Raw genomic sequence first — 27,806 nt, 5'->3', positions numbered from 1 at the left:
ATCAGTTTCACTTTCAGTGGACTTTGGAGAACAAGCTGCGGCCGTTGGAAGGCCGGAAGGGTGTTTCATGACAGTGCAGTGCCGCACGGTTGAGCACTGTCATCCCTCTTGCTCCGCTTACTCTCACCATGCTTCAATTACCGTTAACTTCAGCTTTCTCTTTTTACATTTTGTTTATAAAAAAAAAAAAAAAAATTAGCACCTAAGGTGTTGAATTTCTACCCGTCTCTTCCCTTGTCGAATTTTTCTATGACTGGCTCGTTCTAGATTTCGGCTCACAGCAAAAAAGCGGCTGTATTTTACCAATATGAAACAGTACCTAAGTAACGGATGAAAAATCGTCGTTTATTCCGAAACGCCGGTTCAAAAATACCTCTGCGAAAAACTCCAAGCAATTCCTCGAAGCTGCATCAAGTGTCTTGACCCCATTGTATCTAAAAAAAAAAAGGATGCACTGTAATCCATTGCAACTCCAGAAGGTAGGGCGAGGGTAAGACGGGCCGGGGAGGAGGAAGCAGACGGAACGCTGGAGAGGAGAAGGGGAAAGCTCCCTCTCTCTTTACCATTCCGTCTGCTTCCTCCTTCCCAGCCCGCCTTACCCTCGCCCTACCTTCTGGAGTTGCTTGACCAATGGCATCATCAAACTTTTATAGTGTGCAATTTTTTTTTTTGTAGGTGGGAAAGGGAGGGGGGGGGGGGGGGGGTATTAGAGAGTTTTAGCGGATCGTTTTTTGCTCCGATAACGACACCCCATAACGAAACGATGCATGCCCAAGGCCGCTGGAGGCGAGAGGAGAGAAAAAACGATCTGCTAAAACTCTCTATTGGTTCGTCAGTTCAAGTGATTCGGGTATTAGCGCTTGAAAAAAATGATGGTGTCCAATATCTTATGTTCTTGCTCTCAGAATTATTGCAGAGAAATTATAGGACCAGGACGCCAAAAAGTTCTTGTGAATTTCCGCAGCCCAAGTTTTGCAGCAAGTAGAAGGCGTCTCAAACGCCCACAAGCCAAAGTGGGACACACATGTGATGCACACAAACTGTGCACCTAATTGAGTAACTTTGTTTCAGACATATAACACAAAATTGGTGCCAGCAACCACTAACTATATTTATGGATTTATCCAGTGTCCAAAAGCTAAGGAAACAGCGAAGTGTACAAAAATATTTTTACACTTGATATCAGTGGACAACTGGTCCCTTTTGAATGGCTGGGTACACTATGAATACATTTCCCCAGGAGGTTTTGAAATGTGAGTGTCTGCCTTTGACCAGAATAAGCATTGGTTTCAAAGGATCAAGCAAATGTAGCTTGAAATTCAGCATAGCTGCATTCTCAAGATGCTCAACATATCTCTAGCAGTCACCTCTTTTGATCCTCGTGACTTTTGAAGGATACACTCTTTGAAGGATACACTTCATCGGGACACTAGAGACTCAGAGACATAAAAGATAACAGGAATGTAAACTCGGACACATCACCTGAAATCACATCCTGGGTATTGGGACCAGAAATGCAGACTGCCCTAGGCCCTGTCTCAGAGCGTCAACCCCTGTAAGTCACTGGCGCCATCTAAGGTAGCGGAACTGAAAAACCACTAGGTGCATCTCTGAAATCGGCATGTAGTACGTCAGAATAAGTTAAAATCATGTTTATTGCATCGCCAGACAATGTAGGGCAACAAGACTGATGAGCAGCAGACATAGCTGAAGATTGCTTTTGTTTGTCACACAATTGAATACAAACATCTTGGACATCTCAGGTTTAGTACCAAAACACAGCAAAATGCCTGAGGCCCATTACACTCCTGTATTTGTTTGAAACCTTCACCCAGCAATTAGTTGTCTCCAGGACTAGATAGGCACTCTACTTGACCTCCTGGCATTGCAGTTTGTAACACAATGTGTGCCTTTAAAAGCTTGGAAGTTCAGATCTAGAGCTGTCAATGTATAATAAATGGACCTTTGCTTCCACTGAACACATATGCTGGGGTTCCAGCAAAGTAAAAAATAAACTACATGTGAAACATGCTAAAAGTATCACAACAAAATCAACAGTTCAGGAAACTTGCAAATAAAGAGTTAAAAGACCTTAGTTAATAATAATGTTTCACCATATAAACAAGAGCCGTATCTGCAGATCTGCAGCAAAATTAAAAAAATTGTTTGGCCCCTGTTTTTCTATGAAGCACGGTTCCCTTGTTTAGATTTTGGAGGCCTCAGGACCCCAGTAAAAGCAAACCACAAAACAGGTCTTAAAAGGATTCCCCACCAAACATCATACAAAATAGGAAACGACAAACAATGCAGATTGTCCTCAAAGGATCATGTCCAAGTGATGACGTTGCAATCATGAAAGGTGACACATATCTTCTAACTGAATCACAAAGCATACTCCTCCTTCCAATGTTGACTGTTCTCGAGGCACTGTTACATCAAGCTCCACTGAAGAGCCACAAAAAAAAAGTTTGGTTTTGGCACAGAACACTCCAGGCACAATTAACTGTTCACCGGCAACTGTGAGGCTGGCAGCTCTGTTGCACTGATCAGCACAGATTCTGAAGTGACTCCTTCCTCAGCAGGGTCTTTCAGCCGCACTGACTTGTTGTAATCCGGATCAGCCCAACACTGCCTTTCGGCTGATCCGAAAATGGCGAAGATGGCCCCTCCCAGTAAACTTATGGCTGCTGACAGGTAGAAGATTCGGGACCAGTGTGCCACTTGACTGCCCTTCTGCATTTCATGGAAAGGATCAGGTGATTAGTCACTGATACATAGAGCATGGCATGATGAAAAACAGTGCACAAAGGAGAGGGCAACAGGACAACCAACTGTCCCAACTCGGTTTACATAGCAGAGCGCGTTGGATAGAGTACAGTTTACACTGAAAGAATAAAAACACAGAAAATACACGAGGGACAGACACACACAGTTCTTTCAACGAGCAACTACATTTAAATGATGCCCATTACACTATGATGAACCACCTAGGATATGAAGAAAATTAAGTGAAGACAAAAATACTAGAAGGTACTAGAAAAAGAGAAAGAAAAAGAAAAAGGTAAAGATGGCGGAATTTAACTTCCTGGAAAGGAAGAAAACATCTCCCGTTTCTTCTTCTTCTTCTTCCTTTTCAGGAAGTTAAATTCCGCCATCTTTACCTTTTTCTTTATCTTTTTCTAGTACCTTCTAGTATTTTCGTCTTCACTTAATTTTCTTCATATCCTAGGTGGTTCATCATAGTGTAATGGGCATCATTTAAATGTAGTGGCTTGTTGAAAGAACTGTGTGTGTCTGTCCCTCGTGTATTTTCTGTGTTTTTATTCTTTCAGTGTGAACTGTCCCAACTCACCACACTGCTTCCGTAGAGCATGGGTCCTCAAACTGGGTTCCCCCCACTACAAGGTGTTCCTCAGAGTACCAGGGGTTCCCCGAGTACCAGGGGTTCCCCGAGTACCAGGGGTTCCCCAGAGTACCAAGGATTCCCCAGAATACCAGAAGTTCCCCAGAGTACCAGAAGTTCCCCAGAGTATTAAAAGTTCCCCAGTGTGCAAGAAGTTTCTCAGGGCACCAATGGTTCCCCAGAGCACCAGGGGTTCCCCAGAGTACCCTCAAGGGTTTCTCAAGCGCTCAAAATTCTCCAGTAAAGTGTCCTTCCAGATTAGATACTAGTGTATCCAACTCAAGTTTCTTTCCAGTTCAGGTACCATCTAAGTAAAATGTCTTTCCAGTTTAGGTACACTCCAAGTAAAGTGTATGTCCAGTTTAGGTACACCCTAAGTAATATGTCTTTCCAGTTTCGGTGCTTTTTAAGTAAAGTGTCTTTCCAAATTAGGTACTACCTAAGTACAGTCAAACCCGTTTATAACGAACAGCAGGAAACGCTATGATTAGTTCGATATAGCAAGTAGTTCGATATAGCAAAAAACATCTACAACAAACTTCCCCGATGAGTTCGTTGTAAGGCGAGATCTTCTCTTTTTTTCTCATCTCTTGACTTCCGCCATGTAACCTCGCACTAGATTTTTTTTTTTTTTTGTATGCGTGCAGAGTTTTTTTTAGTTTATCTCTCCTTCTGAATAGCGTCTCTTCGTGAACAAACGCTTTGGGATGAATTTTTGTTTTTGTGTGCGTGTGTCAGCAGGGTATTTTTTCACCTTCTCCCCTTCTGAGTCGCTTCTCGTCGCTTATTGTTGTTCGCAACTTGAGCTTTTGGAATTTTCTTTTTTCCCTACTTCTTTTCTAGGGGAAGGGACAGGTAGATTGCGCCCTTTTGGAAGCCTTCCCGGGGGAAAAAGTTAGATATAGCCAATATGTTGTTTGTTATAAAGCATACTTTTTACATGCATTTTTATTTAAACTTTTCATCAGTTCGATATCGACAATAATTCGCTGTACGTGGGTTCATTCAAAACGGGTTTCACTGTAAAGTGTCTTTCCAGTTTAGGAACTAGCTTAGCAGATCTGAGCCACCTATTGATGCATAACTTCCCTAGTGTGTGGACTACTGGTTACAAGGTCTGTAGGTTGGTGGTTGACATTCCAAAAAGAGACTTTGCTGTGAAGAGGCTGTCTTTCAGGATCTCTGCATTCTGCAGCACTACATTTCACTCCATGTGCACCAAGCTGTGGTGCACTAACATGTTCAGCTGCCAGACCTCCTCCAGAAGGTCCATTTTCAAGTAGATTTAAAATGTAGCAAAGCACACTGCTACAGACCCACGCTTAAACACCGAAAAGACTGCACATCCCAGTACTAGACAAAGCTCTCAAATGCCATGAAACAAAATACCTAAACACAAGAAATGTTATGGGACCAGTATTCAACTGGAAGTCTAGTTTAGAAAACTCCCCACTCTCAGGAAGTTTCCACTTGTCACACCCGATAAAAAATGGCAATGCATTCTAATTTCAGGACAGTGCCAAGCAGGGAGTTTAAAAAGAGTAAAATTTCTTACTGTGGGATCGATCAACAGTCCAGCAACCAGAGGAGCGAATATGCCCGTTGATTGCCCAAAGGTTGTGATCATCCCATTCAGGGTGGCTTTCAAAAAAGAAAAAAAAAAAAAAAAACATATTTGCTGTGATTCCACAACATGCAGATCAATGCTCAAAGCTCTCAAACACAGGCACAAAAATGCTAAACAATATTTTCTCTACACCATGCAATCATTCCTATGAGACAACATTGCCGGCAAGCCATGACAAAATTTAAGATATCTCATGGACAGTTGAGATACAAAGAAACAAACATGGTACAAGTAGGTACATTGAGCAAAATTTCGAAGTACAGATCAAGCTCCCAACTTGACCCCTTATCCACTAAATGATCATTCAAAGCACTAAGAATCAAATGGGCAACAGGAGCAGTCCGCAAGAAAAAGTACCTCCAATGGAGGCAAAATAAAGATACTTTTCTGTTACGAGTGATCTTAAAGCAATACCACTACAGAGCAAGGCCGAATTTTAAAATAATATTTAAAAAAACGAAAACGCGAACAAGAACCACACAAACTGCTCAGTGCCTGAGACAAACTAATAAACATCTGTCTTGAAATACATTCTTGGTCAAAGCCTGTACAATTTATGGGGCGGAACAACTCACCCGAGTACATTGGCGCCAAATCTACGACTGCGGGTGCGTTTCCACCGGTGAATGCTCCTAGCGTCACTTTCCCAATGACCAGCAAGGAAAGCACAAGCCAGTGGTCAGTGCCAGCCACAGTGAGCCCAAAAAGGCACAGTGCAGGCCCCAGGTTGGCTGAGAACAGAAGGAAGCAAGCGACATTCGGCCATTTGCTGCAGCCATCCAAATCAAAGATCTGGGCCTTTTTGTAGTCACAAATAAAAGAAGAAACCGCATGAAGGATGGGGGAAACAAAAGCCTTCCCGTCGCCTATGTTTGCTTCCATTGTTTGCAATTCTGTTATCGAAACACTCGTTTCATGTTAAATTCCCCTACCACAATCTGGAACTATAAATGTGATAAAAAAAAATATGGTCCCAATTTCAAGGAAGTAAGGGGTAGCAGATGTCGATAGAATCGAGACAGAAATCGGTTAAAATCTGACCCACTACTGTTCGGAAGCACAAGACAAGTATAGTAATTACAGCGACAGAAAATTAGCACCCTCTTCATAGAACTTATTCATTTAAAAATCACAATAAAATCCGGAACAAGCCACCTCCATATGTCAAAAGCACCAGGACATCCCCACAGACCGGGTATTAAGGCAAGCATATGTACTGCAAAAAGCTTCTTTTGTAGTTCAATCTTGTTAAAACGCTGAAGGAAGAAGCTGGAAAAGGTTCATACCCATAAAGATGCAGCTGACTCTAATGGGCTCATTTCCAAGTTAATTTGAAACATTCACATCTGTTTATCAATAGTAATTGCAAAAATAAAGCCCCCAAAGAGGCTCTTGCTGGGGGCTAGACATAAGAAGGTTGCCAAACCTCTGCTCAGTTTCTAGTACCGCTACAAAGGATGGCTATACGGGAGATTGGCAGTCTCACAACTTTAAAGTTCCTGCAGCTCGACATTCTGGTGACTTTAGTGACTTTAACAGTAAGTACCATAAACATACTTTGTGGTGCTTTATGTGGGCAAATGACTACCTATTAGCATAAAAAAAAAAGTCTTCAAGAGCTTGCCTGACCTGTTAGCTGAAACAACTTCCTGACGAACGTTGGCTTCAGTCCTTGGCGAAGAAGGAAGTCCGCACAAACGCCAGAGCCCAGCATGGAGAAGATTGTGAAAGTAAACACAATTGCACTGAAGTTTCCATTCTGTAAAAATTGAAAGAAAAACATGTGTCAATGGCACAGAAGCAGAATAAGATACTACCTAACTAAAAGGGAGCACAAAAAATGACTGGTGTCTGTGAACCGGATGGTTCTTGTTCTGTTTGTGGGTTTATGTCATCACGTCATTGTGATAAGTAGTCTGGTGATGGTGTCCAGGTTTCAAATGGCTCCAAGTTACAGGAACCTTCTTTTGTTTGTTTTGTTACTTTATCAATTGTATTTAAAAAGGCAAAAGGTGTTTAAACTGCCAAAGCCTAACCAATGAATAGTTGCATTTTGTTTCGACTGCACACTGCTTCAAGCTCTGGAAGCACTCATATCATCCCCACATTCTGGAACTAGATAAGGAAGTGTAGGGTTTGAATGTCTTGTGGTCTCTTCCCCAGAACGATTATCAAGTGTCACACATGTCCTTCATTGCTTTGCAACAAAAAAAAAAAAAAACACTTCCTTTAAATTCTAGAAATGCAAGCTTCTCAATCTTTTAATGTTCACAGCTTTAAAAGTTGGAAAAAGAAAGCTTGATCATGCTGACAAAGACTTAAGCACAGACTGCATGATAGGCCTTCCAGTGAAGAAAAGTGTATCTGAACGGCATCGCCTACCAAAGAATAATTAATCGCCCTTATTTCTGACACACGCTGCAAGATGACACAGTATGGCAGGAAGAGTTGCGAAGCACATAACCGCGCCTGTGCGCACCGCATGAATGAAATCACTTTTGCGTGTTTTGACCACCAACCCTGGATAGCTGTTGGCAAAGCACCTGGCTCACAATCTCAATGTGGTGAGTTCAAATTCTGCCAGGGGACTTAAGTATTTTTATACTCCCTACGGGCAACACTGTTGTGTACCGAAACAACAGTGTCAGTTTTTCGTTACAGTCAAACACTGCAGAACTCTGTGAAGGTTGGCTGATAAAAGATACAGTATAGACCACTTACAACGTAACCGCTTATAGTGCAGGACCGGGTATAACGCGGTTTTTTTAAACCACCGGTTCACCTCCCATAGAACTCTATGTAATTACATACCGCTTAAAATGCAGGCGCGCGAAGGGAAATACCGGTTATAGTGCGGTTTTTGGCACAGCCCGCCGACCGCGCCGATGACCGGAGCAGCGAGCTCGCTTCTCTGGGCGACACTAGATAACGGCGCGAGCCGCAAACTGCACTCGCGGGGCGAGGAGGTTGCTCGAAAACGCGGGGAGAATCGAAGAGAGAGGCTTCAGAGCAACGGAGGGACGCACGCACGAGTCGTTCACGTGCGTGTCTCTCCGCTGCGTTGGAAACAAAGAAACAAACCGCAACGACAGACCAATCGCAGGTTGAGGAGAAGTGTTCGCGCTATTTGCATGCCGGTGCCGGTCGCGGGCCGGCTGCTTCTATTCCGCAAACATGGCGTCGGTTGTGATCGTCGTCGTAGACGGCTGTTCATCTCATTGTTCTGCGTAAAAGCGCTATCCTTGACTGTGAATTTTCGTTGTGGGTCGCTATGATAACCCAGCACGTACTAGACGGGAAGATCCACATACTCGTGCGGCGATGTCGTGGCGGCGCTCTCAAGACGGCAGAAACGCCCGTGTCGTCGTGTTTGTTTACTTCGACTACAGTGGTGATTTCTAAGCATTTGTGTCCTCGAACATCGCCCGGATTTCTTATTTGGCGCATTTCATGCGTGTGCTCAAGTTCAAGGTGCTACTACTGGTGCATACCGTATGAAGGATGCAAATTTTCACGCGTTTTCATCTCCGGAGAAAAGTGATTAGGGTTAGCAATCCTGAACGCTCGCAACGTCCGTCCGCAACCCACGACGCCGTTAAAAGGCTGCGCCAGGCAAAAGCCGCTCATTTCTTTCAAAATGTGTGACACACTTGAGACAGAACTGTACTAGTCTGGTGAAATAAAGACTTTCCTCAAACTAAGCTTTATTTTTCATCTAACATAAAATAAATTCTTTTACAAAGGTAAGTTGTCTCATGGCATGTATTTTGGCCTGAAAAATTGATGTTTTGGTTATAGTGCGGTACCGCTTATAGTGCGGATTTTCGCGACTCCCGAGACATACGTTATATGCGGTCTACACTGTATTCTGAGCTAAGAGATAGTCAAAGAAATAATATTTGAAACGCTTGAAGTTGATTAAATATGCCAGTGCAATTACAACAAAGGCTGGAAACTATCTGGATCTTTACTGGTTCAATCTTCAAATATCAGAGCCAGAGAGAACTTGTGCCATCTTTGTACGGTTGTGAACTGCTAACTGGTGAAAATATTGAAGTCACCACTATAGAAGAGAACCTCTCTCACCTCCTTGATGGAGAGGCTCAGAACAGACTTTGCATAAGAAGGCAGCTTGGTGAAAAGGAGCAGAGACACCCACATGTTCGAGAAACGTGCAGCCACTAGGGCCCACACTGGTGCAGACGTCAGCACTGCACCCCACGGGACTGGTCGCTTCTGTAAACAAAGCAATTACATTACCCCCAGCTCCTATTGTTGTGCTATGTTGCCACACACAGTCTCACAACATCTGGTTGGTGGTTGCACTGCACTTGCCTATGGTCACTGAACGGCAGGGAGGCGCTCAAGCTATCCTGCCTCTAGTGTGAGCCTTCAACCTTCGATAACACTAGGGGATCTCGCAAGCTTCGAGCATGCACATGCAGCCAAAGCATGGTGGAAGGCAACAAGCGCATGCTGGAGGTGAGACATCCGAAAGAGAAGCTCTGCTGTTCTCATCCGGTTGGTGACCAAAGCAAAACTGGACCCAAAGTAGGATAGAGGGGCAAGTCCATGCCACATTACACAGTGCAACACAGGCAAAAATAAATTATGCATCGCCAAACGCTCACTCTCCGCCCCAATGTAGCGCTAGCGCCACGGTCTAAACTAGATGCCAGTGTCCAAGCTAATTGTTATCTCATTCAAAAGAATTATAACTGATCTAGACATTTCATCGGGAATATGAGGCCCGTTTTCGGTAACTGGCGTCATTCAGCTCTATGTATTCGAAAGCTCTGTTGGCCGTCATTTTTCCATTAAAAATTTCAGGAAATCACTTATAAATTTTTAATAAGATTAATGGTTACTTCTGAAACTTTGGCACCTGGTATTAACCACTAGCGCTACATTTGGACTGAGATGCATAGTTTACTTTTGCGGTGAAAAACAATCCTGTAAATATTTTGGGGGACATGCTGTAGAACTGAAAATACCACGTTAACCTTAACATAACTAAACCTGGAATGTGAAAGGAGGAAGAAATTAAAAAGACATGCACGCACACACACAACACTGTGTGTGTGTATGTGCACATCTTTTTAATTTCTTCCTCTTTCATGTCTCGGGTTTAGTTTCGTGAAGTACCTTTTTCACCAGGTTGCCTTAGCACTCACTCCTCTTCCTAGTTTATCTGCCTGTTTCTGACAAACAACAAATACTGGCAGCACCTGGGAGATTTACGACGGAAGAGCCATGAAATGAGGTCAGACAACACCTTACTGAAGCCACCCATCCACCTATAATAGAGTTTAGCTAATACCTGATTCTGGCAATAGAGCAACATTGAAGCAGGGGTTAAGGTTTAGTTCTACACTAAAGGTACCATTGACAGCTTTCCAATTCAAATGCAGGATGTCACAGATGGCATCTCGCCTTTTGCCACAAACAGGTTAAAAAAACAAGAGCAACTGTTGTGGTCGAGATCAGAAACGTCGGCATATTGTGTTGGTCTCCCATGCCTGCCTGCATCAAGTTCGACAGAGATGTCGTATCCTAACTATAACTCCTCTTAGTCAAAGTCTCAGTTTCAATGATTTTTTCTCACCTTGCCCACACTATTTAGTAATGAAGAAATGGCAGTCTAAAACTTCTGAGAAAAGATATGGGCTGTAAAATAGTTTGTTGTTGGGCGAGTTGGTGAACGTTTGGATTCATGGTTTTGCGCTCGTGTTTGTTTCTCTCTCTTGTGTTCGTCTTTTTTGTGCAAAGCCATGAATCCAAAAGATATGGGGAATACACTGAGCCTCTAGAAAATGTGGGGCTTCGCATTTATCGTGAGCTACTTTAGCGACTCGTGCCATACCATTGTCTCCACTTTGAGAGGTCCAACCATGTTAGTGTCTCGTATCTTGCATAGTTCAGGTTCTGCCACCTTCGGGTCACAAGCGGGGTCGTCGTAAGCCAGAAAATACCACAGTATTGTCCACGAAATCCCGATGATCCCTGCCACAAAGACATATGACAACAAAACTAAAATGCAACAACGGTGAGAGCACAAAAGGACGAAATGTATGACATCAAAGAAAACACAAATTTTAAATATTAAATATTATTCCACGTATGCACAGAACAACTACACAGCCTTAGCCAATTTTTTATATTCTTGTCATGCGACCAAGAGGCTGCCATCAAAGCTATCAGTATGATGGAATGTATTCATGTGTAGGTTTGACCTTCAATGCTGACCTGTATGAGCAAACTGTGACAAAGGGCTGGTGCCATCCTTGTGCTAACTATGCCATGCAGCGCACGTCCCCACAATTGAAAAAAATTGGGAATACCACTGCGCTGCCTTTTAAAGAGTTGTGCATGTCCCGTAGTTCCTCGGTAATCTTTAAATGAAAAGGTGTTATAATCTAGCACAATCTATGTAACCACTCTAACTAAGCTTCATTGTTTTTGGTCTCTAATAAAAACACTTTCAGCCTTTCCACTCTGGTGAAGAAGGAAGAGCAGCAGAGCTATAGCTTCTGTTCTCAGCAATGGCTTTGCAGGTGAGTGATCTGCTCTTCTTTCGCAAGGGAATCTGAAGCACTCCATGCAGTTTAACTTTAGGCGATAGCGGCCTCGTGGCGGTTGCAAAACCATTTGCACTGCTGCGCACATCGCCGCTCGTTCCGTTCCCGCACTTCTTCCTCCGAAGAAATGCTGTCGCGATCTATCAGCGACGGCGGCAAGCAGACAACCGGCAAACACAACATTCTGGACAGCTACCGCCATCTATGAGCGATGGCAGCAACCAGAGTGTTGTGTCAGCCATGGGTGTCGACATATGTTTGGTACCGGACACGATCGTGGGGAAACTAGCCCTTAACAGCTCCAATGTAAAAAACTGGCTGCCAAATAAGTAATGGCCCTAATTTCAATTACATTTTTGAATGACATGCACCAATTTTTAAAAAATTTGGGGTATGTATATATATATTTTTTTTTTTGTGCAGGGTATTTACAGGTTGTGTAAGCACTTAGCATTTTGGTAAAGGGCAACCAGCTATGTCTTGCTTTGCCCCATGACACATATTCAAAACTTTTATAGTACCATAAATGTTCCAGGTAGTGACGTTTTTAACCCATCTTGTATAGCGTTCAAGTGTTTTCTTAATTATCACTAGAATTTTCGTACCCCATTTTGCTATATGTATATTGAACTTCATTACGAAGGCAAAAGCTGTTCATGAGCACAAAAAATAAATGGATGAATGAATGAATCGTCCATCTTCGTCTTTTTGAGTTGTAGATCCAATGAAGGCAATTTGTTGTGAACATTCACTCCTATGTTTGATAAAAAAAATTACAAAGCAGAAAGCTCTGTTTGCCAGCAAAGTATCGGAGGGGACGAGCTCACAATTAAGGGTTTTCACATCTAATAAATGTCGGTTATTCGTTCATATTTATTTGGTGGTGTCGAGTTTCAATTTTCTAATATGCCCATTTAATATTGTAATAGAATGGCTGTGCTACAAGTAGTCTAATGAGCATTCCATTTGCTTATTAGAATGTGTAAATTTGTCTAATTATTATTATTCTGTAAGACTAACATAATGCTTGTAATAGTCTATGAAACTGTATTATTCTAATAGAAGGCATACATTAACCTAGTAAATATTTCTATAGATACAGTTTTGTATTAGTCTAATACACATCTGTACTCATGTGATAAAGATGTCTATTAGTCTCATAGGGATTCCTATTGGTCTCATACAAGTTGCTATTAGCCTCATAGGGATTCCTATTAGTCTCATAGGAGTTGTTATTAGTCTCATAGGCACTGCTATTAGTCTTATAGGAGTTCCTATTAGTCACATAGAAATGTCTATTAGTCTCATAGGCATTGCTATAAGTCTTATAGGAGTTCCTATTAGTCTCATAGAAATGTCTATTAGTCTCATAGATATTCCTATTAGAATTTTTGCTAGCGTTGTCTCCTTTATTAAGCTTTTCCAGCTGAAAGCTTTGTTTTCAGAACACCCACTATAACTGTCGACCGATTTTTTGGTCTTTGCAGGGACCGAAAAAATATCCGAATAATAAAACAGTCTGAAAAATCAGGTTAAAAAAATTGCCCTTATTATGTCTAAGCATGGCTTAAAAAAATGAAAGCCGCTCACAACTCCCTGTAACGCCGAATTAGAGCGCAGCTCTTGAGGAGGAGGAGGGAAGGGCACGGGGGGGGGGGGGGGGTAAACTAACCAGGGGGGGGGTCACGTGACCTTGGGGGTCACGTGACCCCCAATGCCGATGATGTCATCACTGACGTCACTGATGACGTCATCCGTGACGATGACGATGCGGGTACCGATGACGTCCTTAGTGACGTCACTGATGGCTTCACCAGTGATGATGACGATGACGATGCGAATGTCGGTGACGTCTTCAGTGACGTCGCTGATGACGTCATCAGTGATGATGACGATGACGATGCGGATGCCGGTGACGACATCAGTGACGTCACTGATGACGTCATCAGTGATGATGACGATGACGATGCGGATGCCGGTGACGTCGTCTGTGATGATGACGATGACGATGTGGATGCCGGTGACATCATCAGTGATGATGACGATGACAATGTGGATGCCGGTGACGTCATCAGTGATGATGACGATGACGATGTGGATGCCGGTGACATCAGTGATGATGACGATGACGATGGGGATGCCGGTGACGTCATCAGTGATGATGACGATGACGATGCGGATGCCGGTGACGTCATCAGTGACGATGACGATGACGATGTGGATGCCGGTGACGTCATCAGTGATGATGACGATGACGATGTGGATGCCGGTGACGTCATCAGTGATGATGACGATGACGATGGGGATGCCGGTGACGTCATCAGTGATGATGACGATGACGATGTGGATGCCGGTGACGTCATCAGTAATGATGACGATGACGATGCGGATGCCGGTGACGTCATCAGTGATGATGACGATGACGATGTGGATGCCGGTGACGTCATCAGTGATGATGACGATGACGATGTGGATGCTGGTGACGTCATCAGTGATGATGACGATGACGATGTGGATGCCGGTGACGTCATCAGTGACGATGACGCCATCGGGGGGTCACGCGACATCGGCGGGGGTCACGTGACCTCGGGGGGTCACGTGACCTCGAGGAGGGGGTCACGTGACCTTGAGGAGGGGGTCACGTGACCTTGAGGAGGGGGTCACGTGACCTCAGGGGAGTCACGTGACCTCGGGGGGTCACGTGACCCCGGTGGGGGGGCTCGCGCGGTGTATTATGGGACATTTCCCATGATGCACCGCGCGGTTACGCCGACGGCGACGGCGACGGCGCTCAAGCCGGAAACGGGCCCCTAAGAGCTGCGCTCTAAAATGAAAGCCGTTTACAACTTCCTGTAACGTCGAATTGGACGAATTGGAGCGCAGCTCTTGGGGAGGAGGAGGGAAGGGTACTGAGGGGAGGGTATACCCCTCCTCCCTCCGTGACCCCAGGTCACGTGACCTGGGGGGGGGGTTCACGTGACCCTGGGGGGTCACGTGACCTTACGGTTACGCCGGCGGCGACGGCGACGCCGCTCAAGCCGGAAACGGGCGCCTAAGAGCTGCGCTCTGAAAAGTCGTCAATAGTGCCTTGCTCCAGGCTACGTCTGTGCACCTTGCTTCAGATTACACCTCCATTTGCGTTCAGCCACTTCCTATTAGCACGAGAATCGCTGCCTTCTTTTTAGAGCGCAGCTCTTAGGGGCCCGTTTCCAGCCTGAGCGGCGTCGGCGTCGCCGTCGGCGTAACCGCGCCCCTCCCTCTCCTCCTCCTCCCCCTCCTTCTCCTCCTCCTCCCCTCATTGTGTAGTATGGTCCGGGCGGGTCACGTGACCTCGGGGGGAGGGGGTCACATGACCCGTTTCCAGCCTGTGCGGCGTCGGCGTTGGCGTCGGCGTCGCCCCTCCCCTTCCTCCTCCTCCCCCTCCTCCCCCGCCCGGTAAAGGTGGTAAAGGAGAGGGAGGGGGAGCAGGAGGGGAGGAGGACTAGCAGGCATAATCACGAGGGAGGAGGAGGAATATACCCTCCACTCCTCCTCCTCAAGAGCTGCGCTCCAATTCGGCGTTACAGGAAGTTGTAAACGGCTTTCACTTTTTAGCGTTACAGTCAAGTACTTCCCACGCTTCTTAGTGACACTTTGCGGCAGCGGAGGAACAGATGAGGTTCGATAATATGATTCACCAAGACGAGATGAAAGACGCCAAGTTCACAACTGCAGAAGAGCAAATGAACTAAGTAAAATGATAAGAACAATGATGATGATGCGCAGCTAAAGAAAAGAAAGCTGTAGCATTGCGTCACCTAGTGATAGGACTTAGCAGTACCATACTTGCCAACCTAGCAACATAAAAATTTGGGAGACCGCACGCGGGGGGGAGGGCAAAATGGGAGGGGTCAAAACATTTTTTTTTTTTTTTTTGACAAGAAACCTTGTGAAGAGGCATTCTGCGTGGATCACACTGTCTTCGCAGTTGTTCTGGGGGAAACTGCCAATGGTGCCCTGCCCTTCTACAGCACGAACATGTTCTGATGCTTTCATGAAGCAATGTGCTATCTTGATGTCGGGCTTGCCGCAGTGCAAAACGCTCACATCACAGGCGTACATGGTACAAAATCCATACTTGTCAGCGTTCTGCGAAGCGACAAAGCACGGAAACTCAGCCGTGCATGATCTAAGAAATACTTGCAAGTACTTCTTCTTGGCTTTTGAAAGTGCCATCGATCGTTCCAACTAAACTCGGGGAAACACAAAGAGTAGTTCGGCGTTCCACACTTCACTCGACGACCTGACAAAACCAACTGAAGCTTAGCGCACCCATGATCATATAAGCCGTGTTCCAAAATGCGCTCAAACTTTCTTAGGAGTAGAGGTTTCGTGCCTCGACGTTTGAAAATCTACCCTTGTTTTACTCTGCTGCTCCGAGTTGTCAACTGGTAACCCACTGGAGTAACCTAAACCTACTCTCGAGTAACTCGCACTGACACATGCGTGATGATTATAGCGATAGGGCATCATAAAGAAAAAAAAAACTACGGCGGCCATTTTTCGGGAGATTTGAGGTCGCATCCGTACAATAGGGAGATGTGATCAAAATTCGGGAGACTCCCGGACAATTCGGGAGAGTTGGCAAGTATGCAGTACTCTAGTGGTGCTGCTAAACCAAGCCAATTCATGTGCAGCTAACATAGAATCAAAAATGGCAGCTTCTCTGTGGTGTTTCTGATCGATCGCTTGTGACAATTTTGCCCGAAAAATCGAACTTCAAGCTGTCCGAAACTTTGGTCGTGAACATCACTCTATCTGTCAAGTAGGTCACGGTTCCTCCTTTAGGCCGGAAATATCAAAGAAGTCCGAAAAATCGGTCGGTGACTGTACACACAATCTTCTTTTTAGTGCTCTTCCTGAAACACACAACATATTTCCAAGGGGGTGTCAGGCGGACCACGAAAACAACCGGAGAAATGATACCACAAAAGTTTAGTTTTATTCGCAAAAAGATTGCACCTATTGTTTAACCACCAATACTAATAACGAAATCTCGAGAGGGAAAGGCAAAAGGTGGGCACCTGAGACGTAGAAGGGAAAAGGCCAGCCCCCTGCAATGCCAGTTCCGGAGAGGTGTCCAAAGAGCAACATGGCAACCACGATGCCGAGGTAGCGACCGCAGAATATGATGGCCATGAAGGTGCTTCGCTCCTTCTTGGGTGCCCACCGGGCTACCAGTGCCACCCCCGCCGGCATGCTCAGCCCCTGGTTTCGGGGAAGGGTACACCGAGAGATTGGCTGCAATTGCTCAGGCGTACCGTTGCAGACAATATGAACGTGAACAGCTTGTCACATCTTTCTGGTGCGCCTGCAAGGTTCTGAAAACGGACCTATCCAGACCGGAGCTGGAATGCGTAATTCAGGCCTTGGTCTAGCACAGTCATGACGTGGGGACTGCAGAGTTCAAAAAAAAATCAGACCCTAGTGTTCTAGCTCATTTTGCGCAGGAAAAGAGAGAAACGTCACGTTCATAGACGAAAGAAGCCGTAGTCCGTTTCACTTTATAATTAGAGTTCCGTGCTTTCGGATGAATCCGAAACTCTGAAAAACACCCACCGGTGAAATTTTGGTCTTTATCCGATAAACTCCGAATTTTGATGTGCTAATACCCCCCCCCCCCCCCCCAAAAAAAAAAAAAAGAAAACAACCCAAAATCCAACAGTGGCTTACGATTAAGTTTGATCAGCACAGAGGGTCAATGGTCCTGGGAAAATGCTGCCACAGTTGTCTTTCAAATCTCAGACCACTGTCAAAAGGCGTCTTATTGCTTATCTCGTCAAGGTCCATCAGGACAACAGGTCATTGCACTTTCAAGTCACCACAAAAGCAACTGCTTTGGTTTCTTGTTTGGGTCATACTATTTGTGCTTTAGAGTGTGGAGGCCTGGCTGCCCTCCACTGCACTAATCCTCGGGGCTTGACATTCCAGCTACTCGAACGTCGTCGTGGGCCCGGCAGAAGCTTAACGCGCTCTATGACTCCAAGGTGCCTTAGGGGAGCTTCGATGGCCTGGCACACCAGAAGATTCGGCTGTGCCACACCCCTAAGCCAACTGACGTCACGCGATTGGCTTCTCAGAACAAAGGGGCCAAGGTTTGACAAAAGGACGCGGGACAAATGGGAGGCTCTCTCGGGCGGCGGACACGAAGGAGCATGCAGTGGTGACAGTAGAGAAGGAGGACGCTGGCGCGGGAATTGGCGGGAGACGGATGCTGGCGCGGGAAAGTGCGGGCGCGACGTTGAGCTGCGGATTTGACGGACGGACCGGACAGCAACCCTGGACGACAACATCCCCGTGACGCAGTGTGGACGACCACAGCTGGGACTAGGAGCAGCTACAGTGGCAGCAGACTTCCCCAAGGCCTCGCTGATGACCGGTTTCCCGATCCCGAAACCCCCCCTTTTGTCAAGAGCAAAGTATTGCCATGTCATGTTCATCCGGGGACAGGATCTGAGGCAATCAGAGTTAGAAGTCTGCAAGAGGAAGGAGAGGATCTGTTTTACAGCGGAGCTGTTAAGGACTAGGTTCCCCAGGATTGTGTCCGTGTATGTCGACACAAACCTACCTGGACATTTACCGCCATCTATAAGCGACGGCGGCAAGCACATAGCCAGTATAGTTTTCGCCGTCGCTTGTAGATGGCGGCAACCTTTCCAGCTATAATAGAAGAATGAATAGTTGGGCGCGTTGGTGGGAATTCATCGTAGGAAACAGCGCGAAAAACAGACGACGACAAAGAAGAAGCACACAGTGTACCGAGTACAGCTCCGCTGGTCTTCCTTCTTCACGAGATTGGAAAGGCTGAACGATTTTTGTAACAGTGAAAGCTATGGGCCATAGAGATTGCTTAAATTGGGAAGGGGGACAGTCGAAACTTCTCTATTAGGTACATCCTTTACCACCACACCTCGCACGGCATTGTGGGGTAGGGTGATGAAATAGGATGGGATGAACATGAGCTTCCGGGCGACTACCTATGGGAATTGATTTTAAAGTATCGACGTTTATCGAAGCAACACTTGTGTGCAAACTTTTGTCGTGAAACAAATTAGAACTGCCAATGGCAATGGCACCAATGCCAAATCCAGCTGAAGAAATATTAACTGATACAAGCGCGTTTTATTTTTTCATCTAGCGTGCCTTTACGCACAGATATTATTTATTTCTTTATTAATTTTTAATCGGAAAGACTGCAAAATTAAACTCAGAATTTTAGAGAACTGAGAATCAAACGAAAAAAAAAAGAAAACTCTGATAAACTCTGAATTTCGGCAAAAATAAACTCAGAAAAAAAACCTCTTAATATGACAAAAATTAAACTCCGAGAATGTGGAATCCTACGTATGATGAACTGCAGAGGACACTGAGCCATCCCAGCTGATCCAGCGCCACGAACAAATCACGTAACTACATGCTTCACTCGACGCTATGACCCTCCCGAAGGTCACGCGACACTCGCACCGCATTGAATTGGCTTCGACGGTCACTAGAGCCCTCTGGAGTCTACTATAAGGTGAAATGAAGTGTAGGAAAACAAAGTTTAAAAAGCAAACAGGGCTCTGCTAAATCTAGTCGACATCGTGGAAGCACAGAGTGATGTCCCCTGTTCTGCATCATCTTGCCAAGAGGCCAAAAAAAGCAGCTCGGTTGCCAGACTCCCCAGCTGTAGTTAGTAAACTGGCCCGGCGAAAATGGCTCCGGTCCTACGGTTTGTCTAAGGCACTAAGTAAGTGACGTATAAAAGTAACAAAACAGAAGTCATATCATTGCTTGTGATTACCGTTGCTGGCCTCCAACAGTTTCTTTTTCTGGCAGAGAGTGCCTCTTGTACTTTCTGTTCCTGGCAGGGAAGAACAATGCTGCCTGAATATCTTAATGTCGGATCTAAAATTAAAAGAAGTGCCAACCCACGACCCCAAATGTTTGCTATCAATGCCACAAACTATGGGCATGACAACTTATGTTCACAGCATAGACAAACGACTGCCATTGTGGAACGACCGTAGGAGGCAATAGTATGGTGTCCGGCACGCGTTTCCGACTGGGGTGTTTAGCGTCCTGTCCCGCCCATGTATTGAAAGCGGTCCTGAAGTGATAACAAATAACGTCGGAAAGGCTGAAGTGTCACGCTGTCGGACGTAGCAGTCCTGGCGGTTGGATGTAGAAGTTCGGGAAGAAAAAGCACGAGAGGATGCAAATGTCGCCATGGTCGCGGCATCCTAACTCCTGGCTACCAAAGCTTCTATAGTCTTTCAAGATGGAGAGCACTCTGCAGTAGAACAGGCGACCACCACATTCACCACCACCGCCGCGACGCTGACAGGATCGCAGTCGGCATTGATGCAATGTTTTTATGACGTCATCGGGTGGAAAATGAGGAATCACTCCTTAGGACGATGTAAACACACCAGTCAGAGATGCGCTTCAGGCACCATGGCGATAGTGCCGGATAACTCGCCGGTGCTGACTGACCAACTCTAACCTAGTGATAACAGCACTCGGGTAACTAACGAAATGAATGCAGAGAGCAAGTTCATCTGCTTCTTGAGCAGGGGTTATGGTGACATCAGAATGCCAAGCTCCGACTGGTTCCGACTGCAAGGAGAGTGGGTAGACCTCAAGGTAGATTGCACTGAGGTGCACCCAGGATCCCTCGATCCGAGCCAATCGGAGCTCAGCATTCTGACATTGGTGTAACCCCTGAGCAAGAAGCAGACAAACTTGCACTCCTCATAGGTCCGGGCCCCGTACGTACGTGCACAAAGCCGAGGATTATCCTGTGCACGACCAGGGGCGCCACCCCGAGACTGGCCGACCACGGGGTCATGGATGAGAGGCAGGAAGAAGCGAGCATGCCGCTGCCAAGCGCCCACTTGGCGCTGTAGCGCTCGGCGAGGCGGCCGCCCAGGACCTGCGGCACCATGACGCCGTAGAAGTACGACCCCAGGACGACCCCTTGAATGGCGGGCGACCAGGCAAACGTCGAGAAGCGGTTTGCGCGCTCATCGTCGTCCTACGAAAGGGGGAAGGAAAAGAAAAAGGTGTTTCGTCAGGTACTTTAAAGATGGAAAAAAAAAAGAGACACCAAAAATAATATTACTTTCTAACTGCTTTTTTTTATTTTTAGTGAAATTCTGATTCTCATCTGCTTTAATGTTAAGATAGAGAAAAAATGCAGGCAAGCTGATGAATGACATCACGAGCAGATTTATGGGTCAAGCTAGGGGGGGGGGGGGGGGGGGGTCTGTAAGGAGATAAAATCATGAACGAAACATTGCCCAAATCTGTTTTGTTGACCTAATATTTGTTGTCAGCAGAAACTAATCATTTCTTTTTAAGAAAAAGCTGATGTATGTCGATTTTTGATTAAGAAAAGGTTTACCTTGGGAGCCTTAATAATACAAAAGAACAACCAAGTCTCAACTTCGTTGTTCTGTTCGTTTTTTTTCTTGTTTTTTATTTCTTTGTTTTGGGTTAATTATGGGCTCAATCACTGCCTTCATAATAAATTTTCTAGGCCACAAATAAAATGGGGGCAAGATTTAAAAGAAGTCTGTGCAGCCATCTGTTGGCAGAGCCACAAACTAAGCCATGAGCGAGCAGCGCTGGTTCAACCAAAACGGTCGAGTGCATGAACCGGGAAAAGCAGGCGAGCTACACTCGTCTTGAACAATTTTGAGATGACTCATCGACAAGCTAGGCTCGTCCAAAACGATTAAGGGGTTAAACGCTACGTATAAATGTGCATACTGTAAAATTCCGTACGAACGCCCACCGAAAATGAAGAGATAAATGGTGAAAAACATGGGGTGGGATATCTTTGGCGATGCCACAGCAAAACTTTATCAAAAGTGAATGATACACACTGGGGCACCCACTAGAAACCACATGACGCGGGAACTGATACCGCAGATAGTGGACACGTCAAATTCGCGTTCCACAATGCGATAAACACGCGGGAATTCGCTACAAACCTCTGTGTCACGGGAAAGGATACCGCAGGCTGCGGACGCAGCACATTCGTGTTTCACGGTGCAAAGAACCCGCGGAAACCCGCCGAGAACTCGCATCTCATGGAAACGGATATTGCGGAAGCAGAAGATTTAAGTTTCATAATGCAATAAACACACGGAAACCCTGTACAGACTTTCCTGTCATGGAAACCAATATCGCGTGCGCGGATCGTGAACAAAAACCCGGGAATCTGTTACAAACTCGCATGTCACGTGAACAAATACCGCAGATCGTGGATGCAGCAGAATCGCATTTCACAATGCAATATACATGCGGCAACAATTTGCGTGTTTTGTGAGCCGATATCGCATGCGCAGATTGCGGAGAAAAACGCGAAACCCGATCTGAACTCGCATGTCAGACGTATCGGTACCGTAGATCGCGCTCTTTGATGCAATTCCTGTCGGACATCGCATGACGTCCGACGGGAATCAGGGGGTGGGTGATGTATCGGAATTTTTATGCTGCAGATATTTAGCCAGAAAAACGGGATGGGCGATCTCCCCAGGGAAGGTGTCCTCACGGAATGTTACGGTAGTGAGGAAAGAAAACGAAATACTAGGAATGAGACAAAAGTGGTGGAACAAAAAATACAGAGCGACCTTAATCTTCAAGTCTTAAAAATTATGCATGAAGTGAAGTATTTAAGGAGCGATCATTTAAATTTGTTTAAAAGACGTTAGAGTGTCCTTGAAATGATATTGGGTACAAATGTTTCTCACTTTACACAAGCTAGTGGGATCCAAGTACTATACTCAATCACAACGCCACCGATCAAGAACCTTCTTTGTCACCGCATGACTGCAAGGATGAGAGCGAACGTTTTCTTTCTGTCTCTCCTTTGCAAAACTTGATCACAAAGTTCTGGGAATTGCATCATTGGCGTCGTCAACGATGCAAATGCCAGGATTTCGTCATCAAGCTTTGCTATCCCTGCGGTGACAACGTGGGGATAGCAGTTTTCGGGCGGAAAGAAAACGAGTTTCAAGTCGCAAATTGTGTTCTGGGTAGTTGGGTTTCTGATATGTCATGTAGAAATGAAAACCTTGGCGAGCATAAATACCCTGTCAGTGTACCTTTAACAATGTGACCCGACCTCAAGCAATGTGGTCACATGATGTCAATTGCCCCTCTAAATTTTGCGGTTGAAATGCATGGACGACGGACGGACGGAAGGACAAACTTTTGGGGTTAGGTGGTTCCGTTGAAACCATTTTTTGCTTTAAAAGAAAACACCTTTCCCACAGCGGCTGTTGTGTCTGCCATCCTTTCCTTCCAACAGTTAGTTACACCCATCTGTCTTTGGCCAGTACAGTTCCTGGTGCACTTCATCGGCTCTTTCTGCTTTTAAGTTGGAGGGCCACACTGCGTCCCTTGAGATACTACTGGTATAAAGCTACGATATACAGCTAGCACAATATTCAAGTCATTATAATAATGCATTCTCTTGTCTACACTTTGGGCCTGCCACAGAACAGATTCTAGAATCTCAACTTCATATTTTACAGTACTGAAGTAGCTCTCAAGTTCATCAGGCAAGACCAATCACTCCGATACTCTCTTAAACAAAGCGGTAGCTCCCCAAATGTGACTACCAAGTTGGTCGGCTTATTTTATGGTGCAAATACTGTTTGAAACACACTGCATGTCTGTCTAGATGCTAGTCCAAACTCTTAATAGATGTAATTTCTCCAACATTGATTTTTCGATCTTGTAAGAAAATTGTATATGAAATCGTGCTCATACCTCGCAAGTGCCATTCGCAACATTTGAACATGCCGTGGGAGGTAACAGCACCGTGTTGTTCTCTGGTTCCTTGAACACCGCCGGAGGTGCTGTCTCGTGAACCATGGCAATAATGGCAATGCCAAGGTCAAATTTCTGTGTCGACAAGATTGTCATTCCTCCAAACAGCAAGCTGGCCAGCACAAAGCGACCCGGTACTCGAACTGAAAAGAAAAACAAATGTCCCTTTCATTGTTGGAATTACGAGAAAACAATTTGGGTTGGCAAGACAACTTTGGTTGATGAATTTGGTAGTGCAGGGATTCTGAAATGTTTTGATCTAGCCACCATGAAAGAGCCGCACTACCTTCCCAAATGAGGGGAGGAGGAGGATGGTAAAGTGGGTTATTAAAAACCTAATATATGTAAGTTACCAAATGACATCCAAAGTTAAAGTGACCAGACATCCCAATTTAGGCGGGACAGGTCCCGCTTTTCCGGCCATGGTCCCACTGTCCCGCCAGCGTGCTAGTGGGACGGCGTTTTGTCCCGCTCCAGCTCCCCCAGATTGCGAAAAGATAAGAGGTGCGGTTAAACGAAACAATCACAGCAGTGAGAGAGTGCTTTCTCTCATCAAGGAACAAGATATGCTCGGCAGAGAAGATGCTGAAGGTTAATTTGCGTATGACATGTGAGCAGTCAGTAGTGATGGGCCAAACTTTTGCCAAATCGAAAATTGGGCGCAGAATCTTGGGATTTGGCAAAGCTAAACTTTTGCTGAACTTTTCTAAAGATTCGGCAAAAATACATTGTTACCAGACTTCACTGGCAAGTTTACAGTGACTTCTTGCAGAAGTGGCGTGACAACGAGGTTGGGTAGTAGCTGACGCAGACACGAATCACGCTAAGCGAATTCTGGATTTGAGGCCTCATCAGCACAGGCCTGCACGTGTGTCTACATTCTTAAAATAAAGGCAATAACACTGCACCCTTACTTTCTCTGGGAGTCACCGTTCTGTGCAGAAAAACGAATGCAACAGTTGCTGAGCCTTCACCCAAAGAGACAACAGTATTATTGTAAATATTCATGTTTTTCGACTTGAGTCGCTTGACGTCAGCTTTGCATGAAAGTGTGCGTCCCATATTCGCAACGTCCTGTTTTTACCCTCAGACTGCCAATTATTGGTGTTAGGACACACACAGATGTTTAGGAAGATAGGAAGAGTTAGGAATGTCAGATGTGCAACGGACTCGAGCATGAGTCCTGCATTTAGTTTTATGCAGATACATGAAAACCGCGAAATAATGCTAATTAAAATGCAATATTATTTTGTTTTGGCACAAACTACTTGTGAGCCGAAAACAGGATTGTTATAATTGCGAGAAGTGCTTTAAAGTAGTTATCCGCCAATGTTTCAACGACCTCGTGGCATCACTGGAAAGGCTAAATGAAAATCAGGTTATCTAGGATGTCCCGCTTCATTCGTCACTTGCGCAGTAGACTCCGTAAATTACTGGTCGAACTTCTGTTCTTGAGGAAAAAAATATTGAATAAAACCACACTCAAAAAGGTACACAAACGCACGGTTACCATGCTGCCTACTCCACACCTCGCCGTAACCGTTGGTTGTACTACACTGTGCGATGGCAACCGCACGACCACACGGCGTCCATTTGCAATCCATGGCCCCGTCGCGTTCTCGCGCGTGCGCACATATTTGCCGAATCTGAAGTTCGGCAGATTCGGTCCATCACTAGTGAACAGAACTATGGACGTAGTATACAAAAATTAATACATTAATACTAAAGAAATATTCCAACCAAATGTAGTAGATGTGCATGCCAAACAGTATGCAAATTGCAAGAAAAAGAAATGCGCACAGTGTATACGATATGATAAAAAGGTGTGATTTGTTACCGAAATGTAAACTTTTAAAGTCTCGCAACACAATAATTCCACCCCTCCCCCCGCCGGCACGCGTCTGGCTCTGGGGCCCGAGGAATATGTTCACTTTATCCATAGTACTTCAATTCTATTTGTGTGTTTTACATTCTTTTGATCACTCGTCCATACGTATATAGAGCATCAATGACATTTTCAACGGCGGGCCACGACGCAGACCACAGAGTTACTCGAGAGTCGTGCGCCATCTCCCGACAGGCACAGCAAGCAGAAGACGGTGTTGTGTGCTTTCGATTAAGTGCTTGCTGCATCTATCGGGAGATGGTGCCACAAGCTTTGGGCTTCGGTCACCCGCGATGCAGCTCACTGTTCAAAGCATCAAGGATACATAACAGAACTATAAACCTGAGACACGGAAGAAGGAAGGAGACATATAAAAGCAAGCGCACAGACACGTGCAGCTTCAGACAGTGCACATGCGTGTGTCCTTTTAGCGTGACTTTTTCCTCCTTCTGCGTCTCAGGTTTTTAAATGTTATGTAATCACCACCTTGCCTGTGCACTCACTCTTCTGCCATATCAAGGATGTCGTTCTAGTTTTTCAAAAGACTGAAGCTATGTCTCGAAATTCCAATATTTCCTATATACACCTTAAAAAAAAAAAAAAATTTGCCGCCTCTAATGCAGGTGTAGCTTTAGTGTTGTGTCGTTAACCCGCAGTCTCAGGGTTTTTTCAACCATGTAGCTTTTCCAGCTTCTCTCACAGCCACCACTTCCATTTATGCTACCCTACACAAGACCAAGAGGCCTCCAGGTAAAACCATAAGTAACTCAATAAACAAATTAATAATTGTTAGTAACCCTTAAAGGAAGATTTTCTTAGAGTTATCAGAAGTCGAAGCCTCCTAGACGTTTTGGAAGGTTTATAAAAAAATTAAAAAAAGCCAAGACTTGCGAGACCCACAGGATCTCAAGCAAAGTGAGAAAGTTCATTAACAGATCACACATTAAACACCTCTCCCACATTAAATTAGTGTGCGGTCTGTCAAATAATCCCTGAGCTATGCTACACCTATTTACAGGTTTTTGTGTCAAGATGAACAATCACCAGCTCCTTTGTTTTTTAAGCATGTTCAAAAGGTTTTTTTGGTTTTTTTTTATAACTATTATTTCCGGAGGTAACAATATAAAAGACTGCACACGCAAAAAGTGCCAGAACATATTCGAATTAGCATTACCATTAAACAAAACACTCATGCTAACGCATAAAAAAAAAGATCAAAGCAAGATTACTGAGCAATTTTACATATGCACATTGGGAAACGTACAGTACATGTAGGCACCTCCCTTGCAAAACCTCGTCTAGCCGCTTTTTTTTTTTTTTTTTTTTGCTTTTTGCCGTTGCAAAAACAGTTAGCACGAGCCACGCAACAAGGTCTTGCACAGTCTGAAACGAAACTCGAGACTCACACTTCGCCATGCCTGTCTGTGGGACTGTCGCTCAACGCATCCGGCAACTCAAAGCTTGGGCCAGAGCTGTACGATCCGGCCTATTAACTGCCATGATCGCAGATGGACAGCAACCCACGCATCTTGCTCTGGAATAAAAAGTCAAAACGGCAATCGTCCCAGCTAAACGCCCTAGCTGTTGTCCTCAAGCCATGCCAGCGCCCAAAAAAAGAATGAAAAAAAATATTACGAAGAGAGTCGGTGGCTGCAGTATAATCAGTGTTTAATCAGCAGTGGCTCTGATAAGCTACAAGGACCTGGAGCTAGCGTAAGATAGGGAGCGAAACGGTGTTATGCAATGCGGTTTCCTTGTTTGTTGTAGGTCGAGCGGATATAGTTGAAATGATGATTCGAACGCTTCAATGAGCACGTTTAGTTTTTATTATGATTATCGCAACCGCACGCAGCTGCAAAAGAAAAAAAAAAAAGAAGGAAAAAAGCTGTTTGTGTCGAGTTATAGCATATTGACCAACGCTGGCATAACTTAGATCGCACGTAAACAAACTACGAGCGATCGACCATCGATCACGGAGTCTACAATCGTGCTGATACGTGTCACTACGCATTCAAAACATGTGCACAACCCTAACACTTTCCTCGATCTTATCGGTAATTACGAGTGAATAGTTCGCGCCGTTGCTAACGGGATATCTTATGGCGAGGCTCTTTAAAAGGCCACGCGATACCCGCCCAATCACTCACGTGTGGCTTGTTGTGATGCTACTCTGTTGTGCGGGCCCGAGTGCCCCAGAAAACCGGCGTCAGCAGGACCCAAATCACGGTGCAACGTAAGGAAACGCGAGACATCCCATGGGTCGAAGGCTAAATATGCCGTCCGATGTTGAAATTCGCAGCTTCCTTCTTAGCTCGCGTCAAAGTGCGAAAGCAAAGCGAGAGCCAAAGCTGCCAAAGAGCCACGGATGCTGCCGAGAAACTAAAGAGAGAACAACCACCTCCCTGTGATTGGTCAGAGACCTAGGCAACCTAGGGAGCACTGTGCTAGTGA

The 27,806-nt window shown here is 45.3% G+C and overlaps 1 protein-coding gene across 2 annotated transcripts; it reads right to left on the bottom strand.

Annotated features, from left to right (window-relative positions):
• Window positions 1–324: 324 nt before the first annotated feature.
• Window positions 325–27,786, bottom strand: LOC8053440 (sialin). 2 transcript variants are annotated; one of them, XM_040206558.1, is made up of 11 exons: window positions 27,503–27,748; window positions 26,762–26,889; window positions 23,411–23,613; window positions 20,406–20,663; window positions 16,672–16,855; window positions 10,894–11,033; window positions 9,117–9,266; window positions 6,660–6,789; window positions 5,606–5,761; window positions 4,959–5,044; window positions 325–434 (listed from the first exon to the last, which is right to left on the bottom strand). In XM_040206558.1, exons 2-11 carry the CDS (start codon window positions 26,769–26,771, stop codon window positions 411–413), a joined length of 1,341 nt encoding a protein of 446 aa, XP_040062492.1. In that variant the 5' UTR covers window positions 26,772–26,889; window positions 27,503–27,748; the 3' UTR covers window positions 325–410. The 2 variants fall into 2 exon arrangements, with proteins under 2 accessions (XP_040062492.1, XP_040062490.1); XM_040206556.3 differs by lacking the exon at window positions 325–434 and adding an exon at window positions 1,638–2,733 and having other exon boundaries at window positions 27,503–27,786.
• Between the last annotated feature and the right edge of the window lie 20 nt (window positions 27,787–27,806).

The sequence above is a fragment of the Ixodes scapularis genome, unplaced genomic scaffold (assembly GCF_016920785.2).
Source record: "Ixodes scapularis isolate PalLabHiFi unplaced genomic scaffold, ASM1692078v2 PGA_scaffold7__128_contigs__length_106722199, whole genome shotgun sequence".
Taxonomy (NCBI): domain Eukaryota; kingdom Metazoa; phylum Arthropoda; class Arachnida; order Ixodida; family Ixodidae; genus Ixodes; species Ixodes scapularis.
Note: the sequence above shows the minus strand (reverse complement) of the source record. Positions and strands in the feature narration are given on the sequence as shown.